The following is a 21,522-nucleotide window of genomic DNA, read 5'->3' as shown; positions in this document are numbered from 1 at the left end:
TGGTTAAGGCATTTGCCTGCAAAGCCAAAGAACCCAGGTTTGATTCCCCAGGACCCATGTTAGCCAGATGCACAAGGGGATGCAAGTATCTGGAGTTCCTTTGCAGTGGTTAGAAGCCCCAAAACGCCATTATCATCCTCTCTCAAATAAAAATAAAATATTTTTAAATCATATATATATATGGTTATATATTTCATTTATTAAATTTTTTTATTATTGACAATTCCATAATTGTAGACAACCATAATATATCCCTCCCCTCTTATTTTCCTCTTCACATTTTATCCCCTCTCTCTCTCAATCAGACTTTCATTTTGATATCATCTTTTCCTGCTATTATGAGGGTCTTATATAGGTAGTATCAGGCACTGTGAGGTCATGGATATCCAGGCAATTTTGTGTCTGGAGGAGTGCTACTCTTCCTCTGGCTTTACATTTTTCCCACCACCTCTTCTGCAATGGACCCTGAGCTTTGGAAGGTGGGATAGAGATATTTCAGTGCTGAGCACTCCTCCGTTACTTCTCAGCACTATGATGCCCTTTGAGTCTCCCAGAGGTCACTGCCATCTGAAAAGAGAAGCTTCTCTAGCCGGGCATGGTGGAACACATGTTTAATCCCAGCACTTGAGAGGCAGAGGTAGGAGGATTGCCATGAGTTTGAAGCCACCCTGAGACTACATAGTGAATTCCAGGTCAGCCTTGGGCTAGAGGGAGACCCTACCTCGAGAAACCAAAAAAAAAAAAAAACTCTCAAACCAAAAGAGAGAATAACAATATATTGGTATGAATATTAAGAGAAGTGCTTATCAGGCAGTTTGGTGAGCATAATATATGTATTTAGCCAGACAGCAGCAAGCATTGAACCTGTAGGGTTCATGAGTACCCCTATCATTGATTTTCAGTACCAAGCTTGTATTCCCTCCCATGAAGCAGGCCTGCAGTCCAATAAGAGAGCAGTTGGTTTCCCCCATAGCGGTTATGCCACTATTGCACCCATTTGGCCTGGCTGGTCCAACTTAAGGCTTGCAGTGTCCACTGCTGTTTATCTCCACTGATGACTTCTCTCTCCCCCATGGAACTGCATGCAGCATAGTTGTTTTGGTTTTTTTTTTTTTCAACTTCTGTCACTGGTCTACACAGATGAGGTTTTCAGCTCAGCTTCGGCAAGATTTCTCAGTGGCTTTGCAGCTCAAGCATGTGGAGTCAAGAAGGCTTATTTTTGTCCCCATTTCGCAGATGGGAAAACCCAGCCTTAGAGCTATGAGGTCACTCATGCAAGACCCACTGCCTATCCACTTGTGGAGCCAGGCTGTGAGCTCTTTAGTCCGCTCCGCCACTCTCTCTCCTTTCTCTGTCTTCCTCCACTACTCTCCTTCCCCTCCTTTTGTCTCTGCAGTGGGAGGGGAGCACGGATGGACTTGGGGACCAGGGTACAGCAACTAGCCACCTGATACGTCGGCAGTGGACCCAGATTTTCGGGCGGGGGCGTTGCTGGCGGGAGAGTCCTCTCATTGAGGGCGAGCGAGGGCTGGGCAAACCCAGGGTCACGGCCAAGGCTTCAGGACCTCGGAGAGCGCTGCCTCCGGGGGCGGGGCCAGGAGACCCCGGCGGGCCGGGGGCGCGCAGAGCGCTCTCGCCGGGCCCGCGAGTGGAGCGGCGCGCGGTGCGGAGCCGCTCCCGCCCCAGCCGAGCCCCGCGGCGGCGGCGGCCTCCTCGCCGCGCCTCCGCCTCCCTCGCCGCCGCCGCCGCCGCCGCCTCCCGCGCTGCGCTCCGCCCGGATGGCCAGGGCTGTGCCCGGGAATGGCGGAGCGAGAGAGCGGCGGCCTGGGCGGGGGAGCCGCGTCCCCGCCGGCCGCCTCCCCGTTCCTGGGGCTGCACATCGCGTCGCCTCCCAATTTCAGGTGAGGATCTCGGCCGCGCGCCTCCCGCCCTTCCGCCCGACCGGGCCACCTAGGCTGCACCTCGAACCTGGGATCCCGGGGCTCCGAGGGCGGCGTCCCTTCCAGCCATTCTCCCCCTCTCCCCCGTCCCAGGCCAGCAACCTCCCGGCCCGGGCCCCAGCTGGCGGCCGCCGCAGGGTCTTGGCGCAGCTGTTCCGCCATTCCACGGCCTGGGTGGGAGACTCGAGGCTGGACCTGGAGGAGGAGGCTCGAAGGCCGCCTTCGCCCCCACCCTGGGTCGGGATGGAGATCTGGGCGCAGGTAGGCCTGAGGCCAGCCCACCCAGGGTTTCTTACTGAAGATGGGAGCAGGCGGGGAGGGCCCTGGGGGGGTCCCAGTTCCGTGGGGTAATCGACAACCTTGGGGCTGGAAGGAGGCAGTCGTAGGCCCCTCCCCCAGCCTTGCCTGCCCAGATGGGCCGAATTGCTAGGATGGCGTGGCCAAGATCCTCTGTGGACCTGGGCAGTGCCCACTTGGTCAGGTGTGTCTCAGGGCAGATGCAGAAGGCTCTCTTCACGAAGGAAGCCTGGGCCTGCCTGTGGGGAGAGGGCGTCTGCCCAGGAGTAGCCAGGGCCATGGACAGGGTCCTTACTGAGTTAACATACAAGAGACCCGGACCTGAGCTTCCCTTCGACCCTGCCCCCAATCTGGTATTAGGCTAGGTGGATTTTAGAGAGGTGAGGGATGATGTGTTGGGAAGCCTTGAATGTTTGCCCCTATAACTCTCTCTCTCACACACACACACACCATTGGTGAGGAAGAGCAGGTGTCACTGTCTAGAAGGGTGCTGACACTTACCACATTGTCCCCATCACAGGAGCTGGCGCCTTCCCCTCTCCTGGGGCCCCTGCCTCAGCCAGGTCCCAGCTGGGCTTTGGCGCAAGCCCAGTCTCTGTTACAGGGGTCGCTGGCTCCCAGGCCCTCAGGTGGTCAGGGATCCCTGGGGATCACTAATGGCATCATCAAGCCCTGAATCCTCCCTAAAGACCCAACCCAGCTGAGAGGACCAAAAGGAAGGGGTTCAGGGGGAGCTGTAAGCCTGAAGGCCAAAGGATTGCAGCCTTCAGTCGTGCCTCAGACTTGTTTTGCTAAGACAAGACTGGGTGCCTGCTAGCAGAGGCCTTGGCAGGGAAGAACACCAAATGCCGGGGACCTGGGTTCAAATCCTAGCTCTGCCACTTCTTCACTGCCTGATCCAAGCAGGGTTTGTGGTCCCACGGGTTCTGTGGGGTGATGAATCCTGATTCCTGCCTGAAAAGAAGAAAGTGCCCAAAAGGCCACTATTAGACAAGTGTCAGATGGTTGTCTGCACAGCTCGCTTCCCCGTGTGGCTCACTTAACCCTCCCAGCCACCCTGAGTGTGCACCTCCGTCTTCCCTTTGCAGAGGTGAGGCAAAGGAAAGGAAGGAAGGTAGAGGGGCTTGCCTGGGGACCCTGAGAAAGACTATGAGACCGCATGTGGGCTAAAACCCAGAGCCAGATCTGAGCCTGCTCAGTCCTAGCTCCCTCCAGGGCCTGCCTCCACCCCCTCCTTCCCCCTCACATGCCCACTGGCAGGCGGTGATCATGCAGGCTTAACTGAGGGGGCAGAGATGAGGGACACCTAGGGAGGATGTGGCCAGCTCTAGGCTACAGTAGGCCTAAAGGTTGAGGCATAGGCCAGCCCTGCAGGACACTGGCTTGACTGTGGGACAGGGCCGGCTGGTGGGAATAATGAGGCAGTGTCTCTTGCATGGTCTGTCTACTGCAGCTGCCCCCACTGCCCTTTTCCCTCGTCCCACCTCTCACAGCCTCTGGCCCAGCTCCATTTAACCCTGGGGGGTTATGCTCACTTGTGCTTCTTTGATATGATTTTGTGGAGCCAACTGACCTAAATTTGAATCCTGGCCTGCCCTTTTTAGCTGTGTGCCCCGAATGGGACACTTAACACCTCTGAGCCTCCAGTTCTTTTTTTTTTTTAATTATTTTTATTTATTTATTTGAGAGCGACAGACAGAGAGAGAAAGAGGGAGACAGAGAGAGAGAATGGGCGCCCCAGGGCCTCCAGCCACTACAAATGAACTCCAGACGCGTGCGCTCCCTTGTGCATCTGGCTAACGTGGGTCCTGAGGAATTGAGCCTCAAACCGGGGTCCTCAGGCTTCACAGGCAAGCACTTAACCATTAAGCCATCTCTCCAGCCCCTCCAGTACTTCAGTATGCCTGCTTTAGCCCTGTTCATGGTGGTTTGAAATCTCAGAGCACCGTTCGTGTGTCCATGTGTGTATAGCAACCCCATGCACTCCAGTCCCCCCATACCACTGTCAGCTCCTAGAAGGCATGTAAGGGTTCCATTCCAGTAAATAGTTCCATTTACTATTCTCTTAAAAATATGTTATTTATTTATTTAAGAGATAGAGAGAGAAAGGGAGAAAGAAGCAGAGAATGGAGTCAAGCATGGTGACGCACCCCTTTAATCCCAGCACTTGGGAGGCAGAGGTAGGAGGATCGCTGTGAGTTTAAGGCCACTTTGAGACTATATAGTGAATTCTAGGTTAGCCTAGGCTAGAGTGAAAGAAAAACCAAAAGAGAGAGAGAGAATGGGCATGCCAGGACGCCAGGGCCTACAGCCACTGCAAACGAACTCCAGACACATGCACCACCTTATGCATTTGGCTTATGTGGGTCCTGGGGAATTGAACCTGGGTCCTTTGGCTTTGTAAGCAAGTGTCTGAACATCTAAGCCATCTCTCCAGCCTCCATTTAGTATTCTTATTGCTCAACCTGAGTAGGTGCTTGGAAATGCCTTACTGGTTGCTTGTCGAATTAAAGACACACTGGCACTTCCTCCTGAACAGTGGCCAGAACTGACTTGTGGGAAGCACTGATCTTCAGATACCATGCTAAAAGCTTCCTGTGTGCAGGAGCATTTCCTCTGTCACCGTAAGAACAGGACATTGTTATCACCCATACTTTTCAGATGAGGAAACTGAGGCGCAGAGAGGTTAGGTAAGTGGCAGAGCTGATGTGAACTAGGTGGTCTGACTTCAGAACTGCGGCAGTGCGTGGACATGCATGGACTGGAGGGATGGAAGGCCCTGGCTGACAGAACTTGCTAAGTGGTTTTTCTGCTTATAGAGCTATTTCAGCCAGTTACTCGTGGCGGGGGGAAGGGATTTTCATTTCTCATTTTACATGCTTTGGTAGGGTTTGGATTATTTTTGACATTAGTGTGTATGTATGTTACTGTGTAATTTAAAAATAACAAAAGAAATTTTCAGTTAAAGCAATGCATGCTAACTATCAGGAAAACTCAAAGAAAGAGGGCTTAGAAATGTAAATAATGGGTCCATTGACACTGGCTGAGTGGGATGAAGTGGTGGGAAAGGGGACGCGCACCCCATGTGGGAGGACAGGCACACTCAAAGGGCATGTTCATGGGCAGTAAAGTGAGTAGCCTGTCTTGGGTGAGTGACTGGAGTCCTACATCAAAGAGACCCTAGAAACCAGCCCATCAGAGTGAGGTAGGACACACTGGCAGATCTCTGGCCTAGCATGCTACAGCACCCCCTGGGTCCCCAGGAAAGAAGTTTGTCTAGCCAACTTCTTTTTTATTTTTTCAGAAACTAGAGACAGGCAGTGATGACCCAACAGCACACAATAAGTTAGTGGCACGGCAGGGATGAAAGATGGGGCCACAACAGTGCAAGAGACCCTCATTTACCTCTTTGCAGAGTTGTGCACGCTGGCACCATCCCCTCTCCCAGGGTCCTTACCCCAACAAGGCAGGCTAGAAGCAGGGTGGGAACTGGATGACAGGTGATTAGGAGGTAGGGTAGGCAGCCTACTTGGAGAGGGATCTGGTCTGAAGGTGGAGGAGGGCAGCAGTGATCAACCAGGATGATGCCAGGGCTCCTTGGGAGATAAGAGACTGAGCCAAAGGTGGTCTTGTTATGGGGATTCTTGTCGGATTTCAGAATGTTGATCTTAAGGCCAGGCACAGGACGCATGTAGCACATAGGAGGGAGAGGTAGGAGGATTGCTGTGAGTTAAGGCCAGCCTAGGCTATAATGATGAGACCCTACCTTGGAAAAAAAAAAAAAAAGAATGTTGAGGGCTGGAGAGATGGCTTAGCGGTTAAGCGCTTGCCTGTGAAGCCTAAGGACCCCGGTTCGAGGCTCAATTCCCCAGGACCCACGTTAGCCAGATGCACAAGGGGGCGCACACATCTGGAGTTCGTTTGCAGTGGCTGGAGGCCCTGGCGTGCCCATTCTCTCTCTATCTGTGTCTCTCCCTCTCTCTCTCTGTCACTCTCAAATAAATAAATAAAAATGAACAAAAAAAAAAAAAAGAATGTTGATCTTTGTGGCAGTCAAACAGGCGGTTCTGGAGCTCCATGGAAAAGATTGTGCTAGAGCCAGAACTCTGGGAATGCCAGTGGAACCTCACCTCCCACAATACAGCAAGTTGGGCTGGCAGTCGGGTCAAGGCCCTCCAGCCGGCTATGGTGGAGGTGGGAGGCAGAGTGGCTGTTTCCGTCCATGGCCCAACTCCTGATGAGCCTCTGGTATGGGGCAGAGGTGACTTGCTGACTTCACCTAGCCCAACAGGGCTCATCCCCAGCTCTGTGACATCAGAGCCTTTATGTGGGTCTCTGGATTTGTGGGAAAGGGTCATGACCCAATTGTGCCTTGGGGCCCAAATGTTCCCATAAATCAGGCCACCACCTGCATCCCCCCCCCAGGGGTCTTGCTGATTCTAGAATGCCAGCTTAGTCCCCAGGCCCTGTGTATATTGGTTCACAACTTGGTGGGAACAGCTGTTGGGTACTGGCCGTGTTGTGTCAAGCAGAGATTCCGCGGTGCCCACCTACCCCTATGGAGCTGCCAGGGCCTCTCGCAATGCACAGCACTGCTTGGAAAAGGTGTTTTCACCTGCATGGGCAGGACTGTGCATAAGTTGGAGCAAGCTTAGGAAATTGAGGCCCTACCCTCGAGCAACTTTCAGAGATGAGAAAGGCAGGCAGGCCAGACTGGGAGCCTGGTGCTACGTTGGCAGGGGCTAATGCAGAAATTTACCCAAAGGCAAAAAGTTCTTTCTAGCTTTCACCCATCACAGAACTAAGTGTCCGCGTTTGTTTCTTCCTGAGGAAGTTATAGGTCATTTAGTCTCTCCCCCACTTTTTCTTTTTGAGACATGTTCTCCTGTAGCCCAGGCTGGTCTTGAGCTATGTATCTGAGGCTGGCCTTGAATTCCTGCCTCACCTCCTGGGTGCTGGGATCAGTTGTGCCCTACCACATCTGCTTTATGTCACGCTGGGGATCAAACCCAAGGCCTCATGCATATTAGGCAAGCATTCTACCAACACCTACATCCACAGCCCCAGTCTGCCTTTTTAAATAAACTTTTTATTTATTTATTTATTTAACAGAGAAGGAGGGAGGAGAAGGGGAGAGAGAAAAAGAGAGAGTTCTGAGTACTGGGACTAAAGATGTGCACCACCACACCCAGCTAGTACAGAGACTTTATAACATTTACTCCAACCTTCATAAACCTTCCATCTAGTGGGAATGGCCCGTAGCCCAACTAGTTTGGGGCGCAAAGGTTCCCACATAGTAGGTCAGCACACAGGTCACATACATCATCATGTGTAAGTGGTCTGCACACACAGGATTGTTCCTTTGGGGTAGCTTCCCCTGAGCTGACTCACTATTATTAGAGTTCTTGCCACATACCAGCCCAAAGTGTTTAGGCAAATGGAACACATTAACCCTAAGTGGGAGCTGCCCCTTGGAACTTGTTTCTTGTGTTGGGTTTGCTTTTCATCAAGATGACATCAGTGTGGAAGGGAATTCCAGGCCAAAGAAACAAAGCCAATCTGAACTGTATCCACCCAGACCTGGCGTGGAGGAGTAGAGGATTTTATGCTATCTTCCCAGAGATTCCAGATGTCCTATCTGAGACTCTCTAGTGAAAGCACAGGAAGGTGGGTCAAATAGGGATTAACTAAGATATTTTCTATTCTTTTTAATAAATTTTATATATTTGAGAAAGAGAAAGATAAGAAAGAGAATGGGCGCACCAGGGCCTCCAGCCACTGCAAACGAACTCCAGAGGCATGTGCCACCTTGTGCATCTGGCTTATGTGGGTCTTGGGGAATTGAACCGGGATTCTTTGGCTTTGCAGGCAAATGCCTTAACTGCTAAGCCATCCTTCCAGCCCTAACTAAGATATTTTCAAGACAAAACATAGAAAGACCTAGGGACACTTATAGCTCATTCATTCATCTTTTTCTTTATTTATTTATTTATATGAGAGAGATAAAATGGGGGCACCAGGGCCTCTAGCCAGTGCAGACAAACTCCAGACACATATGCCATCATGTGCATCTGGCTTATGTGGGTTCTAGGGAATAGAACCTAGATCCTTATGCTTTGCAGGTAAACACTTTAACCGCTAACCCATCTCTCCAGCCCTTATTCATCTTTTACTCAGTACTATGTGGCACCATAGATGGACAAGGATAGAATCGCACCCTTACAGTCCAAGTGCTTCTCTCAGGGTAGACTACCACAGGTCACATGACCCAAAGGAAAAATTTCAGTCTACCAGAACTACCACCAGAAGGGACTAAGAGCCACTAGCAAGGTGCACAGGCCTGGTCTGTGAGGTCAGAGTGGCCACTGGGCTGCAGGGTAGGAGGCTAGATCATGGGGTGCACACTGAAGACCTCCTGGAAGGCAGCTCTGCTCAGGACTCTGGACTGTAGGGACAGGGTGGACCCTTGGATGTCTGGTGCACTGTGTCACCAGAGGCCCATGGACACCATCCTGGGGCCCAAGGTCTCTTAGCTGGCATTTTTAGTTTTTCGAGGTAGAGTCTCATTCTAGCCCAGGCTGACCTGGAATTCACTCTATACTCTCAGGGTGGCCTCAAACTCATGGCAGTCCTCCTACCTCTGCCTCCCGAGTGCTGGGATTAAAGGTGTGCGCCACCACACGAGCGCATTTTTTATTGGAGACAAAAGGTTAAGGGTGAACACTCCAACATGGCCTCTGACAGCCACACACCCGGCTCTGGTTGGCCTCGCTGGGCACTACGCTTGGCCCTCACTTGGCATGTGCTTCCTCCTCCGGGGTTGACCAGCTGACTGAGTTAATAAGGAAGTGAGAAAAGGCTCTCACTGCTGAGAAGGGGGAAGCACAAAAACACCAGAGAACTGGGACAGTAGGCGGCATGAAACCCACATCAGAATGCCCCAGTTCAGCCCAGGGAGGGGTGAGTAGAGTGAGACATGGCATGGCATGGTCAGAACCTGAGTGAGGTATCACTGGGGTACCTCTGCAGCAGAAGGGACCGTAATGCAGGAAAAGGGACCATGGATGGGGAGACACAACACGTTGAAATCAGGGAGGCTACTAGAGACCAAACTCAAAAGGCCGTGACCGTGACTGTACTGAGTGTGCACCCAGCATGGGCAGTGGGTCAGATGGATCGCAGAGCTACTGCTCGGAAAGCTGCCCAGTCTCAGAACCCAGGAAAGGGCTGCCAACATGCTGGGGCTGTGTGATTCAGCTGTGTGGCTTCCTGGGCCAAGAAGGCATGTTAGGCAAGGTCAGGAGGGAACCTCCTGCCCTCCTTCCTTCCTGCTTTCCCTCTCTCCTGACTTCCCTCCCTCTCTCCTTCCTGTCCTTCCCTGCAGTTGGCATCCATGAGCCCAGAATGGCCCAACCTCCTCCCCTTCTTGAAGAGACTCTGGGTTCTGGCTATGAGACCCAGGCCATCTGGTGCCTAGAGAAAAGGAAAGGGCAGAGCCTTAAGTGAGAGGTGACTCACAGAGGGGACCCGTGTACAATCCATCCCTCTCCATCCTTGGTAGTGGCTTTCTCCCTGCTCTCTGCAATTCGGCAGGACACTCTGAGATGGCAGGAAGGACATGGCTTCACTTTCTGTGTGGGAAGCAGGCATTTGGCACCTTTGAGCCTTAGGGCACCTCATCCAGGAGATGGGTGACCCATAACCCTTTCCCAAAGTCATAAGGAGGAGGCAGGACGCAGGCCGAGAGCCATTGCACCATCCCACCCCACCGGGGAAAAGCACGACAGAGTAAGCAAAGGGTAAGGCTAGCAATGTTTTCCTGCAGACTAAAAACGTTCTTACTCCACTGCGAGCTGTCCTGTGGGACTCCTGTCCTTGGCTGGATTCAGGAATGGGCACAGTGAAGAAGACCTTCCCAGCCCAGGGCCATTGCCATCACTATCCAGCTAACCCAGTGTCTGTGGGTGACTCTGCCCCACCCAGGCCTGTTGACCAGGGAAGTGAGGTAATGCTGAGGGTACAGAGGTGTACAGACACACCTCCTATCCAGTGCCAAGCTGAACCTTGTGCCCTTCTCCCTTGGAGAGGGGGGGTGGAGACTGCGGCTGTGGTGGGACAGAAACGTGGCAGGAAGCTGGGCGTAGTGGCACACACCTTCCCACTTGGGAGGCAGAGGTAGGAGGATCGCCATGAGTTTGAGGCCACTAAGACTACATAATGATTTCCAGGTCAGCCTGAGCTACAGCGAGACCCTACCTTGAAAAAAAAAAGTGCTCACTTTGGCAGCACATATACTAAAATTGAAACAATACAGAAAAGAAGATTAGCACAGCCCTTGCGCAAGGATGACCTAGTGTGCATGCAGGATGTCTTCACCAGCTCTGCCCTCCAGACAGGAGACAGGAGCCAGGAGCAAAGACACACATGGCTCACTTCCTGGAAAGAGTGAGGAATGTGCACTCCATCTATCTTGGGACCAATACTAGACGATGAGGTGGGGTGTCTCGGATGGATCTGGCCATGTGAGAGGGCCAGGAGGGCTTCCTGGAGGAATGGGTGTCACTGGATAGTCCTGTGGCATAGTCTGAGGGCACGCCTTGTGTGTCATGCCAGCCCCATGTTAGGCACTGCTGGGGTGTGGTACCTACCCTTGAAGACAGGATCAGTAAGCAGGGGACACACACACAGAGCTGTGGCCGTGAACACGTGATGGGGAAATCTTCCCTCATAGAAAAGTCTTGGTACGCCCAGCGCAGGAGTCCCCTCCCCCCCTTTCAGAGAGCCTTGGAAGGTCTTAGCTGAGGACCAAAAGCAGGAGGGTGCCCCTGGCAGTTTTGTCTCATGCTGGCAGGTGGGGTGGTGCAGGTGTGGGGAGACTGAGGCTGGCAGGCGGGCCAGTGGAGAGGTCTGGGCGAGTGGGTGTGGGAGCTGGACCAGGACTTGGCAGGAAGAAGGCAGATGTATGTTCAGTGGGCACCAACAGAACTGGGGACATCTAAAGACACCTCTATGGTACATGCCCAGTGGGCTCCAGCATCCCCCATCCTGGCTGGAGACTCCTCAGGTCATACTTAGTGCCAGTCACAGGGCCAAGAGGCTACACCAAAGAGGGTGCTGTGGATTCTGAGATGGTTCCTTCCCTGCTTTGCCATCCACTTCCACACTGGCTTTTGGCCGCACCTTTCATGGCCTGGAGCCCTGCTATCCCTGGGCTGCAGGTTCGATGAGATTTGTGGAGCACCTTTCCCTGGTGGGAATCCCGCTGGACAGTTCCCTCCAGGGGCCTCCAGGCTCTGTAAAAGTCACTCCCAGCCCTGCTTCAAACAGAGTTCAAATACTGCCTGACCTTAAGGCTGGACCCCTTGCGTCCTTCTGGGAGCCAGGCAGCCCAGCCCCTATGCGGTACTCACCCTGGGCCCAGCAAAGTCTCTAGATGCAGAGCGAAGGCGGAGCCTGTGGCTGTGCGGGTGGGGCGTCCATTCTTGGGGAGCTTTGGAAGCCCCTCCATCTTCTACCTGGCACCCTGTGTATGGCGCTGGCCCTTTAAAGCAGGTTGGGACTGACATTTGCGGGGGGGGGGGGTAGGAATATCACAGATTTCTGCCATCTGCTTCCAAGCCTGGCCTGGGGAGGGGGGACACTCCAACCCCCAACAGGACATCGGAAGGGCAGGTGGAGCCAGTGGCATTGATTGCAGTAACCTGATCCCACGGGGGAGGCAGCAACAACATCGCAGCAGCAGCGCAACTCACTGCTGGAGGGAGCTGCCTGCAGCTGAGGGCTGGGCTGGGCTGGGAAGGGCTGGGGCCGGGGCCTGGGTCCGTCTTGGGCAGGCAGGCAGCTGCGGCCTCCTCTCCAGTCTATCTATTTTTAATGAGCCCCCCAGGCTTCTGCAGCAGGACGCAGAAAGGCAGGCAGGCCCAGCCGGTGGAGGTCAGTGGCCCCAGCCCTGCCTTGTGCCCTGGCCCCCCAACCCTTCTGGGCATGAGAGGGCAGTCCTGGGGCCCTGCAGCCCCCTGGCCGGGCAGGGCTCTCCATGCAAGTGGTACTGAAGATGGATTCGAGCCCAGACAATGACAGCTGGTTGGAGGATCAGTGGGAGCGCTGGTAGGGGGCCCGGGGCCTTGGGGGACTGTGGGTGGGTGTAATTGGAAGGAGCTCTTCTGTGCTCAGGGTCCTTGTTTTGTCTGATTAAGGTGTGGGCCTCCTGGGTTTCATTTAGGGCTGCACCTACTCCTCTCCTGGGTGACCTTGAATGAGCCTGTGTCTCTTGCTCTGTGCCTAGTCTCTAGGCCTCTGGGGAAAGGCTCAGACATTTTCTCCAACTTCCCAGATGCCCCATCCACATCAAGCCAGGCGGTGTCAGGGTTAGAGGGAGACGGTGCAGGTACCGCAGTGGCTGGTCCAGCCCTGTTCTCCCAGGTAGGCTGGCCTGGGTTTCAGTGCTCCAGCACTCTCTGGGGTCTGTCTCCAGCCCCAGCCTGGGCCTTTCCTGTCCTCAGCTGTTCAGGGTTCTTAAACCAGACAAGAAGATTTTGTGGTTGAAGGGATGGGGCCAAGAACACACCATGAGACCACAGTTTCTCCTAGAATGAGTGGGTCCCGGATTCCCTATCACCATTGCCAGGGCTCAACGGCATGCATCTTCCTGGGCAGGGGTGGTGGGCACCCATTGGAGGAGGCTACTGCATGCAACCTTCTGCCTTGAGACAGTTGGGTATGGGCTGCACAAACCCCTCCTACTCAAGGCATCCTTTGGGGTCTTCTCTGCACTCCGCAAGAATAAACTGGCCTTGACCCTGAGCAGTTGGGCCTTCTAGGATTGCCTTCTGGTTGGCAACAGGATGGGTGCCTCCCTCCTAGAGGAGCTGAGGGATCCGGAGCCGCCTCCTCTCTGCCACTCGAGGCAGAATGCCTTTTGGATAGAACCCCAAATCCTTCCTCTGCCTGTTAGCTACCCCCTATTGGTGCAAACAGACCCAATGGTAGCTTCTGAGGCCTGTCACCTGTGTGTAGGGACTATTCCTGGAAGAGAACAGAAAGAGCACGCCTACCTGGAGTTTAGGCCCCTGCATTGTAACTTTGATTTTCTGCCCCCACTAGGCTCACCCATGACATCAGCCTGGAGGAGTTTGAGGATGAAGATCTCTCAGAGATCACTGATGAGTGTGGCATCAGCCTTCAGTGCAAAGACACCTTGTCTCTCCGGGTAAGAATCATCTCCCAAGTGGGGTGGTGGAATGGGTAGGGACGAGTGAGGGCACTTCCAGATTTACAGAGCAGTTTTCAGCTGTGTAGCCCTCTCTTGGGAAATGAAGTACATGCAGGACACTTCCAGACCAATGTTTGGCCCATCTTGGGTACTCACTGAGAGTTATTTGTCTCACTCTAACCCAAGCTGACCTAGAATTCACTAGGTAGTCTCAGGGTGGCCTCAGACTCTACAGTGATCCTCCTACCTCTGCCTCCTTAGTGCTGGGATTAAAAGCGTGCTCCACCATGCCCGGCTTTATATATATATATATATATATATATATATATATATATATATATATATATCACACATACATACATACATATATATGTATATGTATTTATATGTATATATATTTATATTTTTTATTGACGTAGGGTCTTGCTCTAGCCCTGGAATTCACTACGTAGTCTCAGAGTGGTCTCAAACGCATGGGGATACTCCTACCTGTGTGTCCTGAGTGCTGGGATTAAAGCCATGTGCCACCAGCCCAGCTAGAACTCTTTATTTAAATGCCATGTGCTTATAGCTTCTTTGGGTCTAAGGCAGAACGCTCTCAGCTGCCCGCAGGAGAAAGGCCAGAGGTCTTGGGATGTTGGACAGCAGCACTGAGAACCACCGTGAAGGGGTGGGGCCCTGTGGAGCCGCTGTGGCAGAGTGCCCGCGGCAGCACAGGGTGGAGTCTGTGGTGCTTTGGAGAGGGAAAGGAAATCTTAATGCCCCTGGACCAGCTCCTGGGACTGCCACTGCACCAGATGGACCACACCATGTAGACTGGCGGGCCCTCGCTGAGGAGCCGACCTAGCATGACTGCTGCTTTGGGTCCTCTGGCTTTGCCAGACCAGGCTTTCGCTCTCGTCCTTATAGCTGCTATCCAGGACACCCTCAGACTAGACAGGGACTCCCATTCTGTCTTCAGAACCGAAAGCTGGGGCTGGCTAGTCAGGACATGGAAGGCTATCCACAGGGCTAGGTTTCGGGACCCAGCACTTCTTTCAGCCGCAGGAGGATGAGAGGCTAGATGCAGCTTTGGAGAGCTGCAGCGTGAGTGGGAAAAAGGTCTTTGACCACCTGCTACCCCCAGAGCTTCTAGAAGCCCTGCAGGCAAAGAAGGGCGACGATAATGCTCCAGTTCCAATACCATACATAATCCTTCCTCCTCTGGTCAGGCCAGGACGAGATGGAGGCAGAGGCCACTTGTTCTGGATTGGGGGAGCAGTCCCAGGGCTAGACGGTGACACCACCATCTCCTACAAGCAAAGACTACAAGAGAAGCCCAAGGCAGTGGAAGCTAGGGTGAAGCCATGGGGCCTGAGTCACATATGTTGCAGGGCTGAAAGGCAGTAGTAGCGCCCCCTTTGAACCCATGAGCCATGGAACAGTCAGGGATCTATCCAAGGTGCCGGGCGGGTTAGTGGTAGCGCTGGAGCGAGCACCGAGCTCGGGGACTATCGAAGCAGGGAAGGGCTCGGCTAGGAGCCAGGAGCCGGCTAGGCCCGAAGAGATCGACGGGCAGGGGAGGGGCGTTGCCGGGGTTCCGGGTGCCAGTGGCTGGCTCCTCCCTCCCGGCATTCCTTTTCCGCCAGGCGTCCGTCCGCACTGCGGTCCTTTCGCCGTCTTCCTCGCCAGGCCCAGACTGTTTTCCCACCTTCCCGCAGGCCCCTCCCGCACCCATCAACCATTCGTCCCCCACTTCCCCCGCCGTCATCCCTTGTGGAGCTCGAACTCCTTAGCGACCCCTGCGTCCCCATAGCAACAGCGGTGCTTTCACTCTGGGCTCCGCTTACTACCCCGGTGAGGTCACCGGCCGTTGCTAAGGAAACGGGAGGGTACCAGGAGTCGCGGGGGGGGGAGCCGTGGGAGGAGAGAGGGAGGGATGGGCCATCACGGGCTCCGCGGAGCGGGCCTCTGGCCCCGGCCGCCCTCGTTCCCTCCCACGCGGCCGCGGAATGGACCCGTCCGGCGGGGTGGGGCGGGGGGAGGGGGCCGAGAGGAGGCCCCGCCTCCGCGCGCCAGGCCCCGCCCCTGACGCCCCTTCGTCCCCCGCCGCGCAGCCCCCGCGCGCCGGGCTGCTGTCTGCGGGCGGCGGCGGCGGCGGCAACGCGGGGAGCCGGCTGCAGGCCGAGATGCTGCAGATGGACCTGATCGACGCGGCGGGGGACACTCCGGGTGCGGAGGACGATGAAGAGGACGACGACGACGAGCGCGCGGCTCGGAGGCCCCGAGTGGGGCCGCCCGAAGCCGACTCGGGCCAGGAGCCCGCGCCTCGCGGTCAGGGCCAAGGCCAGAGCACGGGCAGCGGGGACACGTACCGGCCCAAGCGGCCCACCACGCTCAACCTCTTCCCGCAGGTGCCGCGCTCTCAGGTGAGGGAGGCGGGAGCGGCGGGGGTGAGGGGTGGAGCGGAGCCGCGGGGCGGAGCTTGGGTGGGCTGGGAAGGTGGAAGGGATGCGGCCGGGCCCACAGGCTCCTGCACACCGAGGCCAGATCCGATCTTCCGCCGGGGATGGCGGAAGGGAGGCCCGCTCCTGGGAACTGGAAAGTCTCCTGAGAGGGGCCGAGTCCAGCGGGCTGGGTGTGCACCCTGAGAAGGGTAGCACGGGTTGCCAGGGGCGGTGGGAAAAGAGGACAAGGCTTTGAGGGGTTGTAAGGAGTTGGGCACCTGCATCTGTGCCAGGGTCCCCTTTTAAGTTATGGGACTTCTGTGAAGGTGAGGCAGTAGCAAGGCCTGGAGAGAACATCCGAAATGGGAGTTTGAGGAGGTGGGGATGGGAGCTCAGGGCTGGTAGCCAGTTGGAAATCCCGGCAGCTGGGAATTCCAGAAGGCGGCGGGAGAGATGGGGGATGGAGCTGCTTGGCTGAGTTGGGGGCCTAGGGCCCCTTGGTCGGTGGCTGGATGCCAAGGAGGGGCCCTTTGTCTGCCAGCCTTGGTAGGAGAGGTTCCGAAGGGAAGCGGCTGGAGGTGGGGCTGCTGGTGGCTGGTGCAGGGACTGCAGGAAGGGGTTGGTCCGTTTCCCAGGATCCTCTTCTGGCATGGCTTTTGGCAGTCCCACTCATGAATGTTCGGGCTGGTGAAGTTGGTGTTCGCAGGAAGAGAGCCTAAGTTGGTGTGTGGTAGCCTTGTGCATGGGAACTCTACAGGAGTCCCAGGAGGCTGAGAATATGGGGCGGAGGGGCGGCCCGGGAGATCCAGGAAGAAGAGCTGGTTGACCCTACATCTGTCATTCCTCTAGCATGCTCACTGGGGTGGGGGTGTTATAGTGCCATGGTTTGGATGACTCATCCAGGCTCCTAGGCCAGCTCCTGGGGAGACCCTCCCCTGTGTTGTTTGTTTCAGGGTCTGACAGAATGTTCCTGCTTCTTTGCTAGGCTGTAATTTTTCTGAGTTCTAGGGCAGGGAATCACCCTGTCTTCCACCAGGGCTGGATTTGAGCATCTGACATGTCTATTCACAGTCTCTGGGGCTGCTGTCCTAACTCCCCAGGGAACTCTGCTTCTCCCTCCCCCTCCCCCACTCAGCCCTCACACTGGCCAGCACCACCTTTGGGAAGTATCTCCTGAGGGTGGTCCCCAAGCCAGCAGTCCTGTGGGGAAGGCTGTGACTTGCCACCCCTCCAGCCTTGCCTGCTTGAGGTAGGGTGGCAGAGAAGCCCTGCCAAGGGGAAATAGAAATGAGCACAGTATACAGCCTAGGGATGGCCTGCTGAGGGGGGGCAGGACCAGGGCCTCCCTGTGCCCGGCACTGCTGACCTCCTCTTCACAAGGGCCTTTTGTTCCCTGCACAGGACACACTGAATAATAATTCCCTAGGCAAAAAGCACAGTTGGCAAGATCGGGTATCTCGATCATCCTCTCCTTTGAAGACAGGTGAGTGGAGTCTTCCTCTCTGAGCTGGCCCTTAGCCTGGCCTGACCTGGCCCCCAGCTACCCAGAGCAGACCCACCAGTCTCCACCTGGCCCGACTGGCCTGGAGTCAGCTGGGACGTGAGCCAGGTGAAGGGCTGCAGAGCCTTCCTAGGAAGGCCTTGCTTTGGCTTCTAGGCGGACAGGCTGGGAGAGCAGGGGCAGGTAGTAGGGGTCTGGAGTGGAGTCCTGCCCTCAGCACCAACCTGCCTGCACTCCCAGGAGAGCAGACACCTCCACATGAACACATCTGCCTGAGTGATGAGCTGCCACCCCAGAGTAGCCCGGCCCCCACCAAGGATCGAGGCACTTCCACCGACAGCCCTTGTCGCCGCAGTGCTGCCACCCAGATGGCGCCTCCAGGTGGTCCACCTGCCACTGCACCTGGTGGCCGAGGCCACTCACATCGAGACCGAATTCACTACCAGGCAGATGTGCGACTTGAGGCCACCGAGGAGATATACCTGACCCCAGTGCAGAGGCCCCCGGACCCTGCAGAGTCCGCCTCCACCTTCTTGCCACCCACGGAGAGCCGGATGTCAGTCAGCTCCGATCCAGACCCTGCTGCCTACCCGTCAACTGCAGGACGGCCGCACCCCTCCATCAGTGAAGAGGATGAGGGCTTCGACTGCCTGTCATCCCCAGAACGGGCTGAGCCACCAGGTGGAGGGTGGCGGGGAAGCCTGGGGGAGCCACCACCACCTCCACGGGCCTCGCTGAGCTCTGACACTAGTGCCCTGTCCTATGACTCAGTCAAGTACACGCTAGTGGTAGATGAGCATGCACAACTGGAGCTGGTGAGCCTGCGGCCATGCTTTGGAGACTACAGCGATGAAAGTGACTCGGCCACTGTCTACGACAACTGTGCCTCTGCCTCTTCACCCTACGAGTCAGCCATCGGTGAGGAGTACGAGGAGGCCCCCCGGCCACGGCCCCCTACCTGCCTGTCAGAGGACTCCACACCTGATGAGCCCGATGTCCATTTCTCCAAGAAATTCCTGAACGTCTTCATGAGTGGCCGCTCTCGCTCCTCCAGTGAGTCAAGAAAGGGGAGCAGTGGAGGGTCCAGGCTGGGGAGAGCCTAGTTGGATGTGACCTCAGGATCCATGTGGTCTGAGGGTGAAATCAGAGCTTCCCTGTACCTCAGCCCAAGCCTGTCCCTTACCTGCAGGTGCTGAGTCCTTTGGGCTGTTCTCCTGTGTCATCAATGGGGAAGAGCAAGAGCAAACCCACCGGGCAATATTCAGGTGAGGGCAGCACCCCTCCCAGCCTCTGCCAGAATCACATGACTCCGAGCAACTTTGCCACCCACAAGCCCCTCCACCCCAGGGTAATGGAATCCCCTCTAGGAACTCAGATCTTGGTGACAAGATGCTGAAGTATCATGACTATATACCTAACCTAGCCAGGGCCAGGCACCCTGGAAGGACACAGCCTGTCCCCACACTCCACTTCCTCCAAGTGAAATGTTCACTTTCGGGGACCTTTCAGTTTACCAGGGCCTTGGCTCCCTTCCCTTGTTGGTCTGTGAGTTCTTGAGTGACAGATGCATATCTGACATGGGTCTTCCCCAAGGAGGCAGCATGTGACAGGCTCATAGGACGCTTTGTGAATGTTTATTGAACTCCCAAGGCCACTGTGACTCCCTGTTCCCAGAATGGGCAAAACCTAGAGAGCCCTGATGAGACATTCCTCATGTGGCTCTGTTGGGGACAGGTTTGTGCCCCGACATGAAGATGAACTTGAGCTAGAAGTGGATGACCCTCTGCTGGTGGAGCTCCAGGCTGAAGACTATTGGTACGAGGCCTACAACATGCGCACCGGTGCCCGAGGCATCTTTCCTGCCTACTATGCCATCGAGGTCACCAAGGAACCTGAGCACATGGCAGGTAGTGTCCTTTCTCTTGCCTGCTGCCACCAGCCCTATATCCTCACACCTGTCTTGCTACCAGTGAACACGGGCCCCAGTCTTAGGCAGGATGGTGGGTGAGCTGAGGTGACTTCAGCTTCATTTCATAGTTGAGAAAAGTCAGCCCTAGCCAAAAGGGGGCAGATGGGGATTGTGGCACCCACTGCCAGCTGAGTCACTCCCCATGCCTCATCCTTCCTTCTTAGCTTGGTTTTGAGTCCCTCTTGCTGGTCCTGTCATACCTTCTCACTGCACGCTTGCTTTCCAGCCCTGGCCAAAAACAGTGACTGGGTGGACCAGTTCCGGGTGAAGTTCTTGGGCTCTGTCCAGGTTCCCTATCACAAGGGCAACGATGTCCTCTGTGCTGCTATGCAAAAGGTACCTGGGTCTGGCTCCCTGTGGGTTCCTACCTCAAAAGACACTCCACACTGTCTTTTGGGGAAGAGGACGTGGATCTAGAGGCAGTCACAGGATAGGAGGGATCTATAGAGAAATAGCACTTGACATGGTTTTGTCACCTTCTCACAGATTGCCACCACCCGCCGGCTCACCGTGCACTTTAACCCGCCCTCCAGCTGTGTCCTTGAGATCAGTGTTAGGGGCGTCAAGATAGGTGTCAAGGCTGATGATGCCCAGGATGCCAAGGTGACTTCCTTCCTTATGCCCCAACCTGCTTAGCTCCCTGACATCTCTTTCCCCCTTGTGCCTTTCCTACCCCATGCCCTACTCACTGTGGGCAGAATAATCATCTTGCTTCTCTCCTCGTTGTAGGGAAATAAATGTAGCCACTTTTTCCAGCTGAAAAACATCTCTTTCTGTGGATACCATCCAAAGAACAATAAGTAAGTGGACTAATAAGTAAGTGGACTAGATATGAGTGTACCAGATGGTAGGTGTACAGCCATTATGGTGGGCTCTGAGTCATAATTCTTACCTCAAGGACACCTGCTTTCCCACAGGTACTTCGGGTTCATCACTAAGCACCCTGCTGACCACCGATTTGCCTGCCACGTCTTTGTGTCTGAAGACTCCACCAAAGCCCTGGCAGAGTCTGTAGGGTATGTGTGTGTCTGTTCGAGATCCTTCTGGGGAGTGTGTCCCAATCATAGGCCGAGAGGGCCCCACATGAAAAGCATTAGCTTCACCCTCGGTTTTCCCCTAGTGCTGGAAAAGCTCTTCCTCAGAGGCCAGGGCAGTGGTCTGGAGGAGGCCGGGAGGTCACAAGGAACCCAGGCTCTGGGCAGCCTGCTGGCTGGTTAGCTACCAGGCCCCTTCACAACCGCCTCACATCCTCCTTGAGAGACTTACTTCCCGAGAACACTGCTGAGGTTCAGCTCTGCTGTCAGCACTGTCCTGGGCCCCCAACTCTCCTTACAAAGCCTGGACAGAGGCTCCTGGTCATCCGTAATCCCTACTTTCCAGGCGTGCATTTCAGCAGTTCTACAAGCAGTTTGTGGAGTACACCTGTCCCACGGAAGATATCTACTTGGAGTAGCAGTGCCACCACCCTCTGGCAGTCCTCCCGGCCCCAGGCCAGTGCCAGGACATCTGGATGTTGACAGGACATGGCATCGCTGCCACTGATGGGGAAGTGAGGGCTGTCAGCCCGGGGTGGGGGGCAGGGCTGGGGGAGAGGCAGATGCAGTTTATTGTAATATATGGGGTTAGATTCATCTATGGAGGACAGTGTGGGCTCTCCGGGGACTAGGAGAGGGCAGGGCAAGGGGAGTAGACCTCTGGCCATGAAGGCATCCATTCTCGGAGCAGAGGCACTGCCCTGTCCTGGGCCTCAGTTCCCCTGCCAGGGGCTCTGGCTCACTGGCTGTTGGCTCCTGCCTTGACAAAGCTCACAGCACCATCCACAAGTGCCCATCTTCCCCGTCCCCAAATCCACCCAGAGCCCTGAGCTCAGGCTGAGTCCAGCCACCTCCCAAGGACTTTCCAGTAAGGAAATGGCAACAGGTGGCAGCAGAGTCCTTGTCCTCCTCTGTTTGTGGGGCTTCTGGGCATCTCCCACTCCAGCCTGCCAGCATGCTGGTCCCAGCAGGTTTCAGTGCCCCTGGGAAGGAAAAGGCTACCCAGGCCCTGCCCAGCAGCAAAAGGAGGCCTTCTGACCAGCCCCATCATGGTCTTGTCACCTGACCACAACTATTAAAGTGCCATTTCCTATCTGGACCACAGCGGGTGTATTTACTCGGACCCCTGTCAGGCTGTCTCAC

The 21,522-nt window shown here is 55.3% G+C and overlaps 1 protein-coding gene and 1 pseudogene across 3 annotated transcripts; both read left to right on the top strand.

The window, feature by feature from the left end:
• Positions 1 to 1,770: 1,770 nt before the first annotated feature.
• Mapk8ip1 (mitogen-activated protein kinase 8 interacting protein 1) lies at positions 1,771 to 21,478 on the top strand. Of its 3 annotated transcripts, none has more exons than XM_045147480.1 (12): positions 1,771 to 1,901; positions 13,341 to 13,446; positions 15,612 to 15,857; positions 17,277 to 17,358; positions 17,617 to 18,429; positions 18,566 to 18,641; positions 19,111 to 19,283; positions 19,572 to 19,681; positions 19,832 to 19,948; positions 20,075 to 20,145; positions 20,263 to 20,361; positions 20,726 to 21,478. In XM_045147480.1, the coding sequence occupies exons 1-12, from the start codon at positions 1,801 to 1,803 to the stop codon at positions 20,796 to 20,798; spliced, it is 2,067 nt and encodes a 688-aa protein (XP_045003415.1). In that variant the 5' UTR covers positions 1,771 to 1,800; the 3' UTR covers positions 20,799 to 21,478. The 3 variants fall into 3 exon arrangements, with proteins under 3 accessions (XP_045003415.1, XP_045003399.1, XP_045003407.1); XM_045147464.1 differs by having other exon boundaries at positions 15,546 to 15,857; XM_045147472.1 differs by lacking the exon at positions 1,771 to 1,901 and adding an exon at positions 12,259 to 12,344 and having other exon boundaries at positions 15,546 to 15,857.
• Positions 10,508 to 10,620, top strand: LOC123458324 (annotated as a pseudogene).
• Positions 21,479 to 21,522: the final 44 nt, after the last annotated feature.

This window comes from Jaculus jaculus, chromosome 1 (genome assembly GCF_020740685.1).
Source record: "Jaculus jaculus isolate mJacJac1 chromosome 1, mJacJac1.mat.Y.cur, whole genome shotgun sequence".
In the NCBI taxonomy this organism is placed as follows: domain Eukaryota; kingdom Metazoa; phylum Chordata; class Mammalia; order Rodentia; family Dipodidae; genus Jaculus; species Jaculus jaculus.
The sequence above is the reverse complement of the archived record's forward strand: the minus strand, read 5'-3'. Positions and strand labels throughout refer to the sequence as shown.

What these genes read in the sequence shown, in the direction of transcription:
- Mapk8ip1 (XM_045147464.1), top strand. Translation starts at nt 1,801, where the DNA reads ATGGCGGAGCGAGAGAGCGGCGGCCTGGGCGGGGGAGCCGCGTCCCCG. An exon ending in AAGACACCTTGTCTCTCCGG is followed by an intron (nt 13,447 to 15,545) that starts GTAAGAATCATC and finishes CCCGCCGCGCAG; the next exon opens with CCCCCGCGCGCCGGGCTGCT. An exon ending in GGAACCTGAGCACATGGCAG is followed by an intron (nt 19,284 to 19,571) that starts GTAGTGTCCTTT and finishes CTTGCTTTCCAG; the next exon opens with CCCTGGCCAAAAACAGTGAC.